The sequence below is a fragment of the Pangasianodon hypophthalmus genome, chromosome 26 (genome assembly GCF_027358585.1).
Source record: "Pangasianodon hypophthalmus isolate fPanHyp1 chromosome 26, fPanHyp1.pri, whole genome shotgun sequence".
Taxonomy (NCBI): domain Eukaryota; kingdom Metazoa; phylum Chordata; class Actinopteri; order Siluriformes; family Pangasiidae; genus Pangasianodon; species Pangasianodon hypophthalmus.
The window spans coordinates 16,042,637-16,055,953 of NC_069735.1; the positions used below are offsets into that span (position 1 = coordinate 16,042,637).

The 13,317-nt window shown below is 42.2% G+C and overlaps 2 protein-coding genes across 5 annotated transcripts in view; both read left to right on the top strand.

Annotated features, from left to right (window-relative positions):
* Window positions 1–1,300: 1,300 nt before the first annotated feature.
* On the top strand, window positions 1,301–10,058 carry zfyve27 (zinc finger, FYVE domain containing 27). 4 transcript variants are annotated; one of them, XM_026931875.3, is made up of 14 exons: window positions 1,302–1,492; window positions 2,326–2,589; window positions 2,688–2,758; window positions 3,127–3,313; window positions 3,672–3,767; window positions 3,862–3,974; window positions 4,083–4,207; window positions 4,747–4,818; window positions 4,941–4,961; window positions 5,157–5,177; window positions 6,529–6,670; window positions 7,571–7,617; window positions 7,703–7,784; window positions 7,915–10,058. In XM_026931875.3, the coding sequence occupies exons 2-14, from the start codon at window positions 2,369–2,371 to the stop codon at window positions 7,980–7,982; spliced, it is 1,266 nt and encodes a 421-aa protein (XP_026787676.1). In that variant the 5' UTR covers window positions 1,302–1,492; window positions 2,326–2,368; the 3' UTR covers window positions 7,983–10,058. The 4 variants fall into 4 exon arrangements, with proteins under 4 accessions (XP_026787675.1, XP_026787676.1, XP_026787677.1 ...); XM_026931874.3 differs by lacking the exons at window positions 4,941–4,961; window positions 5,157–5,177 and adding an exon at window positions 5,477–5,533 and having other exon boundaries at window positions 1,301–1,492; XM_026931876.3 differs by lacking the exon at window positions 4,941–4,961.
* Window positions 10,059–11,776: 1,718 nt separating this feature from the next.
* golga7ba (golgin A7 family, member Ba) overlaps window positions 11,777–13,317 on the top strand; it is a 13,006-nt gene continuing 11,465 nt past the window's right edge. Inside the window, exon 1 of the mRNA XM_053229869.1 lies at window positions 11,777–11,888. Coding sequence (XP_053085844.1) covers window positions 11,877–11,888 — 12 coding nt within the window. The 5' untranslated portion in view covers window positions 11,777–11,876. The remainder of the gene's footprint in view (window positions 11,889–13,317) is intronic.

Genomic DNA, 13,317 nt, shown 5'->3' on the forward strand with positions numbered 1-13,317 from the left:
TTTATAGCTAACAAAAGGATTAGAAGTGGTGTGTGTGTAAATCTGATGAAGAATGCTCGTACTGGCTGTGAGTCAGCAGGCCATGATCTCATGATTGTATTAACTCAGGGATGAATAATGGTTACTTCATATTCATAATCGGATTCTAACTGATTACTGAAACCTACAGAAAAGGAACATGTGATGCTGTGAGTGTCAAAGATCAGCTGAGGAAGTCATCATATGACCATGTTTCCACACAACCCTGTCACACAGGACACCAAAGAGCCTGTAGAAATAACAAGCTTTTTGTTAATTATTATCATTAATGGTCAGTAAATAAAATTGGGGTTCAACCTTTTCCATTAGATGAGATACACAGAAGAAATACAAAAGTAAAATTAGTACTACTACTACTACTACTACTACTAATAATAATAATAATAATAATAATAATAATAACAGCAACAGTTAGAATATTTTCAATCAAATTCTATCCAATTTTGTTTTCTAAATAAAAAGAAGACACTTTTGTTACTCCTTGACCTTGCCATGTACACAAAGCTCCAAGCCCAGAGCCTAAGGTGGTTCAACAAGGACGTACTGTCATGACATCACTTTCAAGCGCATTTGGACATTCGAGTGCTTGAAAGTCAAGTTACACTATAAGCTAAGCTCACAAACTCTATATGCTCACAAAATTTATCACACAATGATTTATGAGTATGTTTACAAGTGCCTTCACTGTTCTTTTCCCCTGTAATAAAAAAAAAACTACATACCTGAGCCAATCAAACAGCTCAAAGCTTTATACAGATTGTGTTTACAGACCTGTCCAACATCGCTAATTCTCATTTTACTGTGTTTTTGTTGTTTTTTTTTCAGAGCACAGAGTGATTTTGTTCTACATAGGAGAATTATTTGGCTGCGCTGGGCGCTTGCTAATTTGAGAATGAGATGGGGTGGTGTGAAATAAATACAAACAAATATTCTGGACCAAAAGGCGGGTTTCCAAACAGAATTTCTTTTCAGCCATGTAATACACTTATGCATTTATTTTAAAAAAAAAAGAAGAAGAAGAATTTCTAGATATTTTTCCACATTACTTTTTACTAGAAAGAAATGAAAAATAATGACTATTGCACCTATAAATCTGCACATGCTACGACCTTTGGTATCAAAGAGATTAAGATTAAATAATGTACCATCTATCCACTCTCTAAAACATCTAACCGAACAGCAAAAAAGTGGAAAAAAAATTGATCCAAGGTCAAATCGATGCGATCGGTGTTTGTCTGTGTGACCTGATTGAAACGCTCATCCGGGTCTCTGCGATCGACACGTCATCCTGCGCAATGCGGAAGTAGTTTGGCAATCCGGAATGAACCGTTGTTTACTCTGGATATTAAGTGGACCGATCTAAATTTTAAAACCTCGTCGGAGAATTTTGGATGGCGGTAGAGGTGTTAATCTCTCACACACTGCGCTGTGAAACGTGAAAACACAAGCAAAGGTAAATAAACAGATAATAACAGCACCGTCGAGGATGCTAATAGCTAGCTAAACTAGTAATAGGAACTGAGTACTTATAGAAATGGCAGACCAGCGAGCGAGTGTTTATTATTATTATTATTATTATTATTATTATTATGTTGGTTTGCTGATTGTGTCAGAGTCTAGAATGTTCGATTTTACCTTTATTACAGAGTGTATACCTGCACACAATGTATCGCGATATTTGGGTTTGCTGAGGTTCAACAAAACAATGGAGCAGAAATATGAAGCAGTAAATATGCAGAGATGAGCAGATACATTAAAAAATGATATTCATATAGACTGCGATGTCCATATCGAGATCAGATCATCATTGTTTTGTGAAACAGAGCTGACCTTTGGCTTTTTTTTTTTTTCCTAGATATTTTGTTGACACTACTGAAATGCGTCTTTTTCAGCAAGTCTGGACAAAATGTCAGTAGTTAATTATCCAAATTTATCCAAAAATCACATGACAAAGAGTCCATGAAAACGTCATATAATTTTAAAGATGCCTCAGAAAGAGTGTAGTGCTGTTAAACATTAAGGTTGAGGGCAGATTAATGTTAATTTCACACTTTTTAATGGATAATTGATTAATAACCATTAGATGGCACATATACGTGACACAGACCCACAGAAAGGTACATGTAATGGTTCGAGTCTCAGGGATCTGCTGAGGAAGTCGTCATGTGACCATGTTTCCACACGACCCTGTCGTATGTCCTAAGCGACTACACATACGTGTCTAATTTTAGTGCGTTATGCTGAATATCAAACACTCATCAGTACGTGTGTGTGATCCTGATGTAGTTCAGACTGACTGTCTGCTGGACAACTGCGAGCGAGTGTGAGGATGCAGCCGGGCAGTCAGGAGACTCCGCCCACCACAGGGGAGCGAACAGAGACGAGCCAGCTGCCCTGTAAAGACACGTCATCCCTGGACAGCACGTCTGACCTGGGTGGCCCTCGAACCGTGACCTTTGACCTCTTCAATGTGGTGGTCTCCTACAAGCGGATGGCCATCTTTCTGGAACCGGTTACTGATGTGGTGGAGGTGCTGCGCTACTTGCTCGGGTGAGTGAATAATGAGATTTTTAGGATAGAGAACAGACTCATGGATGATTTATGCTAAAGTTTTTGGTGCGTGTGTGTGTGTGTGTGTGTGTGTGCAGGTGGAGAATGCCTTTGTGTTCTCTCTTCTGCTGCATCCTACTGAACATCCTCTTCATCACACTGAGTGAAGGTGAGACACAAAAAAGAAAGCAATTCAGTAGCCACACCTCCTTCCATGTGACTGACAGGCACAGAGGCCACGCCTCCTTCCTTGTGACTGACAGGCACAGAGGCCACGCCTCCTTCCTTGTGACTGACAGGCACAGAGGCCACGCCTCCTTCCTTGTGACTGACAGGCACAGAGGCCACGCCTCCTTCCATGTGACTGACAGGCACAGAGGCCACGCCTCCTTCCTTGTGACTGACAGGCACAGAGGCCACGCCTCCTTCCATGTGACTGACAGGCACAGAGGCCACGCCTCCACCAGGATTGACAGATACGTAACATACTGGAAGGATGTATAAATATTGCTCCTTGTCTTGTTTTTCTCTTCCTAGTGGTCTGGTTCTCTCTCCTCCTGTTGGTGGTCTCTGTCCCCGCTGTGCTGGGTTACCTTGGCGACCGTTGCCAGGGAGATGCCAGCGACACGGCCGTGGAGAAAAAGAGGCACCACGCAGTGCAGCGTAGAGAAATGCAGACCGTCCGGATGAGCCGCCAGGAAGCCATGATGGAGGTTAAGGGCCTGTGAGTAGCCATGTTAGTGAGGTTAAAGCTGTCAGAGAGCAGCCATCTTAGTGAGGTCATGAACTTCAGCCATGTCCAGTTCTTATTTACTATTTACTAAGTGAGAAGTCATCTTTCTGAAGGCAGTGCCAAGAATGAGCAGCCATCTTGCTGCGGTCAAAGCCACTGGGAAGCAGTCATGCTGGTGAGGTGAAAGCGTAGTGAGCATTTTTATAAGATTAGCAGTGTTGAATTAGCCATCTTAGTGCATCTTAGTGAATGAGCAGCCATGATGGTGAGGTCCAGTGTTAATCAGAAAGGTGAAGATGCAGAACTGATGTTTGGGGTGTGTGTGTGTGTGTGTGTGTGTGTGTTGCAGATTAATGCGGCTGGATGAGTTCCTGACTAAGGTGTGTATGTACGCGGAGTCTGTCTATAAGGTCTTGTACTGGGAGAGCCACACAGCCTCTTCTGTGTGAGTAACGCACACACACACTGCTACACACCTCCTGATTCATTTCCATGACAGATGAAAAGAGCACTAGCTCTGTTCCTCTGGCTCTGTGCAGGTTTTACGGCTTCCTTCTGATGATGGTGTGTTTGCTGTACACAGCTCCTGTGGGCTGGAGTCTGTCTCTCATCAACAGCACCCTCTTCATCTGGAACAAAGACTTCTGCAGGGGTCAGTCAGCGCACACACACACACACACATATCTTTACAGTGAGTGAGTGTACTAACTGGTTTATGCTGACTTTGTGTGTGTGTGTGTGTGTGTGTGCGCGTGTGTAGTTGTGTTGCAGCTGAAGGACTTGTTCCGCTCATCTCCGGTCCAGCCTACAGAAAGAGAGACAGAAAAGAGCGACCCAGACCCGAGCCACCTGTCAGACCGAACCCCTACTCCCACCAGTCTGGAGGTCAGAGACGGAGAGAGAGAGAGAGAAAGACTAAGAGAGAGAGATGGAGAGAGAGACAGAGAAAGGGATATGTAGAAAGATGGAGAAACAGAGACAGAGAGACTGAGAGAGATGACTAAGGGAAATGGAGAGAGTGAAACTGAGAGAGATAGAAAGATGAAGAGAGGGAGACAGACGAAGAGAGATGGACTAAGAAAGGGAGATGGAGAGAGTGAAACTGAGAGAGATAGACAGACAGAGAGAGAGAGAGAGAGAGAGGGACACAAAGGGAGAGAGAGAAAGACAGATGTTTCAGCCAGGCCAAAATGATGTTGCTTTGTTCAGTGTCATTATTGTTGCTGAACATCTTAAAGTAAACTCTGAGTTAGTGTTAAGAAAAGAGTTATTACATCATAAAATATAACAGCCAATCAGGTTTCAGTATGCAAATACAGGCCAGGAAGCACTGTGTGTACTTTAAAATGGAAACATACATACAGAGTGAAAAAAAGAGCGTTTCAGTAAAGGAGTGTGTTCTGTTATTGTGTGTCTCTGTGCAGGATCTGTCACCAGGAAGTGTGGAGGAGGCCGAGGAGGCGGAGCCTGATGATGAGTTTAGAGACGCCATAGAGGTAGAGTGACCTCTCTAGCTTTCCCTGCTCTCTCTCTCTCTCTCTCTCTCTCTCTCTCTGATGCCTCTGTGTCACATCTAATCCACTCTGTCTGACTTGTTCTGCTGTCTGTGCTGCGTAAGGAGAACCAGCTGGTCCTGCAGGTGAGTGGCTCCCTCTAGAGGAGCGGAGGAGGAATTACAGCTCTGAGTGGCAGCGTGAATGTACCTGTTTATGGATGATCAGTGTAATGAGGAGCTAGGATAGGATAGCCATAGTGTGTGTGTGTGTGTGTGTGTGTGTGTGTGTGTGTGTGTGTGTGTGTTGGAGTAGCTGACCTCTTTACTTTGCCCTTAAAGGAATCCCAGCTGGCGTTTGTGGTAAGTAGCTACTCTGATTTAAGTCACTTCCTATGTGGAAAGGAAGTCCTGGAGAGTTGCATGAAGCACACTTTGTGTGTGTGTGTGTGTGTGTTCGTTGCATGTGAATATTGTCATGCATACGAGCATGTGTCCACTGAAAGGAACAGATACTTGCAATGAATGATGATAGTGCTTGTGTGTGTGATTTTTTTTTTTTTTTTTTTACTTTAATATACAACATTCCAAACCACACTGGACTTTCCCTGTTAAGGGGGCGGAGCATATCCCTGTGTAACCGCCCCCTTTTTCGGCTGTAGGTGTGGCCTGCAGTCTATGGGCTGACCAAAGCCCTGTGGAGACGCGTAATTCATAAGGTGCCCCGCCCACTCCGTCGTTCTGGGTGTTCTAACCACGCCTCTCCAAAATCTTTCCTCTCTTTATTGGCTCGTACTCATGATGATGTCACTGTAGCTTTCTGATTGGTTCCTACCTGTGTGGGGTAATTACCAGAACTTGGATGGGTTGTGGTGAGAAAATGATCAGTTTTAACAACAGACTGCGGCATTACAATTCAGTTTTGATCTAACATCTCTCTCTCTCACACACACACACACACACACACACACACACACAAACACCTGCTGTATATTACACATAGACACACATTTAACTCCTTTCCTGATCTCTCAGTCAGAGAGAGAAACCTGCACACTGTGTTTGTCTGAGGTGTTAGTCAGGGTGTGATATCACACACTCGTACACCTCCGCTGCTTCTCTTAATCAGTCACTCGTTCACTTGAATCAGCTTCACTTCAGCCTTCATCCTCTGTAAAGACAGTGTGCAGGTTTCTCGCTGCTCTGGACTAACTGATGGACTCCTAACACGACCCGGTTGCTGTTTGGAGAGCTGCCCTGGATGGGGGTGTGGTAATGACGCTGCAGTGTCCGGTGAAAGCGTGCGAGCGTCCCTGGGTGACACTCCCTAAAGTCTTCCAGAATATAAGACACACTTATTATATTACACGTCTTGCATGGGGTAATTATTCTATGCTAATGCGTTGGTGTGTTTAAAATAGTTTTGCTCCTCCAGCACTAAGGGATCAAGCTAATCTACACGATACACCAGTAGGGGGCGCTGGAGTGCTGATGTAGAGATAGAACTACAAACCCTGTGTATATCTAATAAATACTTCTGCTGCTAAATTATACGGTATAGATTTCTTTTTTCTTCTAAGCAGACTGAAGTTAGAAGGGGTGTGTCTTATATTCCGGAGTGTCTTATAGTCCAGAAAATATGGTAATGTTTCTTTTTCTCTCTCTCTCTCTCTCTCTCTCTCTCTCTCTCTCTCTCTCTCTCACATGGCTGTAGGACGATGAAGACGTGGTGGTGGGCGGAGCTGATTACGACTCTGTGTCTGATAACGGCTTGCTGAGCAGGAATGAGCCGATACGCAGCCGAGTGTCCAAGCTCACTGAGAAACTCCGCAAGCGCGTGCCCACCAACCCCACAGGTCAGAGACTCATTCACACGTTCACGCACTCACTCACTCGTTCATTCACTCATTTACTCTCTCATTCAGTCACTCAATCATTAATCATTCACTCAATTACTTCCTCACTTGTTCACTCACTCACTTATTCAATCACTCACTCTCACTCATACATTCATTAATTCACTCATTCAGTCATTCATTTATTCACTCACGCATTCACTCACTTCCTCATTCACTCAATCGCCCGGTCACTTAATCACTACCTTACTCTCTCCCTCACTCACTCACTCACTCACACTCTCTCTCTCTCTCTCTCTCTCTCTCCCTCCCTCTCAGTCAAGCCCTTCCTCTCTCCTTCATTTACTCTCTCTCTCTCTCTCACTCACTCACTCTCTCCCTCCCTCCCTCCCTCTCAGTCATGCCCTTCCTCTCTTTTTCATTTACTCTCTCTCTCTTTCATTTACTCCCTCTCTCCTTTGTTTACTCCCTCTCTCTCTCCTTCGTTTACTTTTTCTCTCTCTTTCGTTTACTCTCTCTCCTTTGTTTACTCCCTCTCTCTCTCCTTCGTTTACTTTTTCTCTCTCTTTCGTTTACTCTCTCTCCTTTGGTTACTCTCTCTCTCTCCTTCAGTTGCTCCCTCTCGCTCCTTCCTTTACTCCCTCGTTCTCCTTCATCTAGTCCCTCTTTCTCCTTCGTCTACTCCCTCTTTCTCCTTCGTCTATTCCCTCTCTCTCCTTTGTTTACTCTCTCTCTCTCTCTCCCCTTCATTTACTCCCTCACTCATTGACTCCTACCTTCCCTGACCCAAAGTGGAAATGCATCTGATCACACACTCACTCCATGTTAAACACATCACTCTCTACAATTATTCTCTCTCTCTCTCTCTCTCTCTCTCTCTCTCTCTCTCTCTCTGTGTAGGTAACTGCTCCAGCTGTGCCGCAGCGTTCTCCGTGTTAAAGAAGAGGGTACGTCTTCAGCACTAAGACTCCACTGTAATGGTAATGTTGATGATGTAGCACTGATGATGGTGTGATTGTTGGTGTGTTACAGCGGTCCTGCTCTAACTGTGGCGTGAGCTTGTGTTCTCGCTGCTGCTCCTATAAAGTGCTCAGGTCCAGTATGGGAGCTACAGGTGAGACCACCATCACGCACATCACGCACATCACGTCCTATTACGTTAGCTCTGACGTCATTTATTTCAGGAATTCAGAGAATCAGTAGATATCTGTCTTGAACCTCTCTTTCTCTTTTTCTTTCTCCAGCTCCAGAGGCTCAGAGAGAGACGGTGTTCGTGTGCGCTCTGTGCAACACCTTTCTGAGTACGAAGTAGCGTCTGATGAAAATCCATTCCAGCAGAAAGCTCCAAAGCATCCGGATCTGTGGGCGGAGCTCTGCTTTCCTGTGAGGTTCTTGTCTCATAGTTGGGAATCCTGCTTCCTGCCTCATGTCTCCTCCCTTCCTTGTGCTTCCTGTAAAGCTTCAGTAGGTGTTTCTGTTACTGTTAGAGCTGCGATGGAAATAAATCAGCTGACCCGCAGTCAGACTCCAGCTCCTGCAGTGTTTAGCATAATAGTGCATATCATATCATATCAGATACATGGTGATGGAGCTGGTGTAGCCATTCCAGCCTGGGGCCCTTTTTTTTTTTTTTTTTTTTTGGTAGGTCATGTGACCTCATCCTCATCCTCATCCTCATCCTGCACTGCACATCTAAATCTGTCCATATTTCAAAAAGCACTGATCAGCTGATTTGGAAGCTCCCATAGCAACGTGATCTAGAATCATCACCTACTCTTTTGATATCGATTCCAGAAACTGCTTTATACCTGTTCAAGTCCTCCTGTGATGTCACTTTCCCGAATCCGTCAGGTTCGAAAATGATCAGATCTGACCCATGAGACCCTGTTCCATAACTCGTGGCATAATGTGAAGCCTCGTCTCAGAATCCATCAGGTTCTGAAATGATCAGCTGCTTCTTTGAGACCCTGATCCGGAACCCGTGGCCACCTCTGATGTCATGTTCCAGAATCTGTCAGGTTCTGACAGTTCCACAATCCGTCTTGTCCTAAAACGTCTTGTGAATCCTTATTCTGGAACACGTTATGACATCACCCATCAGAATACTCCAGTGCTGAAGTGTTAATGGCCTGAAGTTCTACCAGCTCTCTTTGAGAGCCAAATCATTACATCATCATTCGTCAGTGTTGTGAGTTCTTCTGACTTTGAGAACGTTTTTTTTTCTTTTCCTTTCTGTTCTGTAGACGTTAATCTATAACATTAACGCTAGGACAAGTACAAGCTCTGGATGCTTTTAGATATTTAATCAGATTGTGTCACTGCTCGAGTTGTTTCTGCTCCATATCTTCAACATCAACGGTTAAAATATCAAGGTTCGGAAATACACTAATGCTAAAAGTCAGACCGTCACTTGGAATTATGAACGTAGCTGTGAACTTCCATTCATTGTTAGCTGCATTAGCGTTCTCAGCATGACAAGCTCTTCTGTTTGAAGCCTTCAGTACTGTTCACCATTCTTACATCTCCTCGGGTTCTCGCTTCGGTGCAGCCGCTTTCTGGATTTTGGAGAGAATCCATTTTTAGGTGGTGAAAAAAGTGAGAACGGTTCCATCATCCAGCAGCGTTCTGTTGAAAAAATGGACCTGCATGTGTATTTATTATTTATTTAATAACATAAATCTGCTTTGTCTCAACAATATCTCTGACAGAAGAACTTTTTTTTCTCTCTTTCTCTGGTTTGAGATTATTTAAGAATTAATTCTAATTAAATGCAGTCATTTTCTTCTGCCTTTTTTTTTTTTTTTTTTTTTTTTTTTTTATTTTTTTTACATCAGCAACTGTATTGCACATCAGCGTTACTGTAAGATGTTACATCACCACATACACTGTTTCCTTGCTGTAATTTTTTTTTTATTTATTTACTGTACTGATCACATGACTCCCTGCTGATCAGATTGTGGTCACGGTTTCTGAGCCAATCAGAATTCCCCATGACGATGATGACTCATCAGAGAGCCCTGATCTAACAATTTCCCCTTAATCAGTTAATCTGTTTCTCAGTGTGGTAATGTTTCTGATCTCATTTCCTGTTTCTTCTTCTCATCATTCATATCACTATTTTAGATGATTAACTGAGATGGGTTTTGAGAGAGATTACTGTGGTTTTGTTTTCTCTTTTATCATCATTGTTTTTATCATTTATTTTTTTAAAGATGCAACCGAATGTAAGATGTTCTATATTTTAACTGTATGATCTCTGTACTGTAACGCAACTGTATTAAACCTAACTCTGTCTCAGATCGAGCAGCGTGGAGCTCGACTCTACAGAGTTAGCTGTCTTGCTGTTTCACCAATTCAATAAACACAGTTAGAGAAATAACTCAAATAACTCTGTTCTCTCCAAACATTTCTTAGTTTACATGTCTTTCAGCCTGGGTCTTCTTTGCGTGCAATTAAAACCTGTTTTAATATTTAACCCACTGATTAAAGGTGCCATATGTAATATTTAAAACTGTTTCTAGACCTGTAATAATTGTATTATATCACAGATATTGTAGAAAAAATGCTTTGCACAAAATCACCATGCAGTGAATGTGTTTACTTTCATCATTTCAAGCTTCTGTTTACATTTTTCTGACCCTGAATTAACCCCGCCCCCATTCACACCTTCATGTCAATTCAACAGAGAGATAAGGGTGAGAAGTGAGAAAGGGGAAAGCTTGTCAGAATTTTCATTATATTTCCCCTCACCAGCATTTCAAATATTACACACTCCTTCTTTAATAAAGACTTTATCTTAGGTACAAGCTGATGGCTGATGCATAGGTATGATTTCACCTCCATAATAAAAATAAGGTGGACTGATGCTAACATTTTAGAAAATAATACATAATAAAAGAAAAATTTGAAAAATATATAATAGAAAAAAACAGTAAGGAAAGCAAAGGATAAGAGAGGATAAGAAATAAAATAGAAGGGAAAAGAAAACGTAAAAGACCGAAAAAAAGCAAGAAAAACAATCACTCCTCCGCAGCCACGATGAGCAGAAAAGCATCTCCGGGTCCACAAACACGTCAAACCCCAAGCAGAGGACGACATCGGGCATGAGTCCTGCCAGTCTAGAACCGTGTCTAGTACCAACTTCAGCTCTGACCTACAGGTGGTAAGTCAGAGGGTCAACAGCACCGATCCATGACCACATCAAAAGCCCGCGTTGGAGGTGGCGATGGTGTAGCTAACATCCTCAAACCCTTCCTTCTGATTGGCTGCTGTTATTATTTTCATAACCACACCTCTAATGAAAATCCAGTCTAAAATCTGTTCAGTATTTTAAATCAGTGTTTACACACTGCGTAAGAATGTTGTAACCATGATGACTAGCATAAAAACGATTTAGCTTAGGCCAATATTTACACTATTAATGATCCATTATTAACTAACTAATTATTAACTCATTATTAACTAACTAATCATTAATAACTAGTAATTATTATCCTGTTCATGATCCCAGCACTAAACACAAATAAAACAAACGACGTGGATTTACACGTGAAAGCGAACGAGCCACATGCACAGCGTGCGCAAATGCGTCCGATGACAAGAAATGACTTAGCAGGGTAACACGTTTGCCGGTGTAACCATGGCAACAATCGTATATTGGTAGCCTACTGATATGGAAGGTTAGCTAAGTGAAAATGATATGTGTGTATGTGTATGTAAGAAATCTATATATGTAAGAAGGCGTAGTGTAAGTCAGGATGTCTCATTGTGTAAAAGTCAAAATCTCACAACATAACAAACTTCTCTTCACGCTGTAGTTTTCTTCACCTCCATCTCGTCCTGGTATTGGGATCCTTCGTTCCGCATTATGCCTTACAGACACATAAGACACTAACTGCATGATTTAAAGAAGGAACAAGGCAATGGTCTGCTCATAATCCTGTAAGAGAGCGCAATGGATTGTGGGATGTATTACTGAAGCTCTGTAGAAGTGAGCTAGAAGGCAGGGGAAGGCAGCCCTGATGCAGCACTGATCGGATTGTGACGCACCCACATGCCTTTGTGCCTTTTTTTTTTTAGGACACACCCTCCTCTCTCTCTCTCTCTCTCTCTCTCTCTCTCAGTCCATCCATCCATCCATCCATTCATCCTCTGGCTGCAGTCTGTCTCCCGCGTGACCCGGTTTAGAGAGTGGTTGCATGGCAACATGGCGACGGAGGTAAGAAGCTCTTCTTTTCCTCTCAGGTTTCATCTCATGCCTGCAGCGTGCATGTGTGGTTTTCTTCAGAGAAAGCTGTGCCTGTAATATCGCTTCCATTGCATTAGAAGGGAGGCTTTGGTGTGCTTTCATCAGTAATCATAGCATGACTGGAAATGTTCACACCAGACCTTAAAAAAAAAAACAAAAAAAAAAACTGCTCTGCAAAACAGTCTGTAAATGCTTTATGCACGTGCACCCAGATGAACATTTCCACATGTCATGATCAAAGTTTCATGTTTAGAAATCCATCAGAAATGATCAGCATGGATTAATTTAATCCCAGATTAATGAGTGAGTGAGTGGTCATAACCTAGATTTTTTCTTAAAGTGGCAAGAAAGCTTGTTTAGTATCCTGTCCTACTCCAGGCAGCCATAATTCATATGCACACATACTAATATACTAAATAGTACATTAAAAAAAAACACACCAAAGTTTAGCTGCTACACTAGACACTATCCTGTAGCTTGCCTTGTGGCTGGGGTGGTTCCCTCAAGGTTAATATCTTTCATACCTTCATTTTCAAAGATACACTTCATTAATGTTTCTACATAGGAAAATCCCCAGTGTTGAATTAACACCTCGTGTTGTGTTGACTCTTTCCAAACTCTTTATATTTGTGTCCACTTGGACATATATGAACGCCGTAGGTGTTAATGCAACACTGGGGATTTTGCCATGTGGAAACATGAATCAGGTACGTAAAGGACCACTGTTGTTCCCTTAATTATTTGTTTTGAGTAAATACAGCTTTAAAGGTACAATACATGCAGCCAGTTAAAGGTACGAACAATGCACTGTTGAGGTTGCACCAAACACACACTTGCACAAATAGCTGTGCTTTTCCTTAGAGCTGGATTGGTACCATCAGGGGTGCATCTTTTTTCTTTTTTTTTTAACATTTGATGTGTAGAAATAATGTCAGGTATGTATATCTTTAATTAAGCAGAAAGAAAGTTTGTTTATTGTCTCAAACTACTCATAATACTGTACTAAACTGTGTGTAATAAACACACATACACACACCAAAGTGTTGCTACTACACACACTCCGAAAAAATTAATACTTAACTGTACTTTTCTGTCTCTGGGGTGTACACAGGGTCCATGTTTCGTACCTTTCGTACCAGGCAACCTGAACATGATTTTCCTTTAATTGAAGGTACATAAATGGACAGTAAGTAGATTTAAGGTAAAGCTTTAATGGTACACTGCTTTGTACCTTTGATGATACCAGTCCAGTAACCAAAGGTACAGTTTAGTACCCTTTTCTCTGAGAATACACAAATATAATTATATACTGTATTTATAAACACAGTGAATCTTATATCTGAGGTATTAGTCTGCATTACTGCCTGCATTTAAAACTAGCATACAGAATCACTGAGGT

What these genes read in the sequence shown, in the direction of transcription:
- zfyve27 (XM_026931874.3), top strand. Translation starts at nt 2,369, where the DNA reads ATGCAGCCGGGCAGTCAGGAGACTCCGCCCACCACAGGGGAGCGAACA. An exon ending in GAACAAAGACTTCTGCAGGG is followed by an intron (nt 3,975 to 4,082) that starts GTCAGTCAGCGC and finishes GCGCGTGTGTAG; the next exon opens with TTGTGTTGCAGCTGAAGGAC. An exon ending in CTACTCCCACCAGTCTGGAG is followed by an intron (nt 4,208 to 4,746) that starts GTCAGAGACGGA and finishes GTCTCTGTGCAG; the next exon opens with GATCTGTCACCAGGAAGTGT.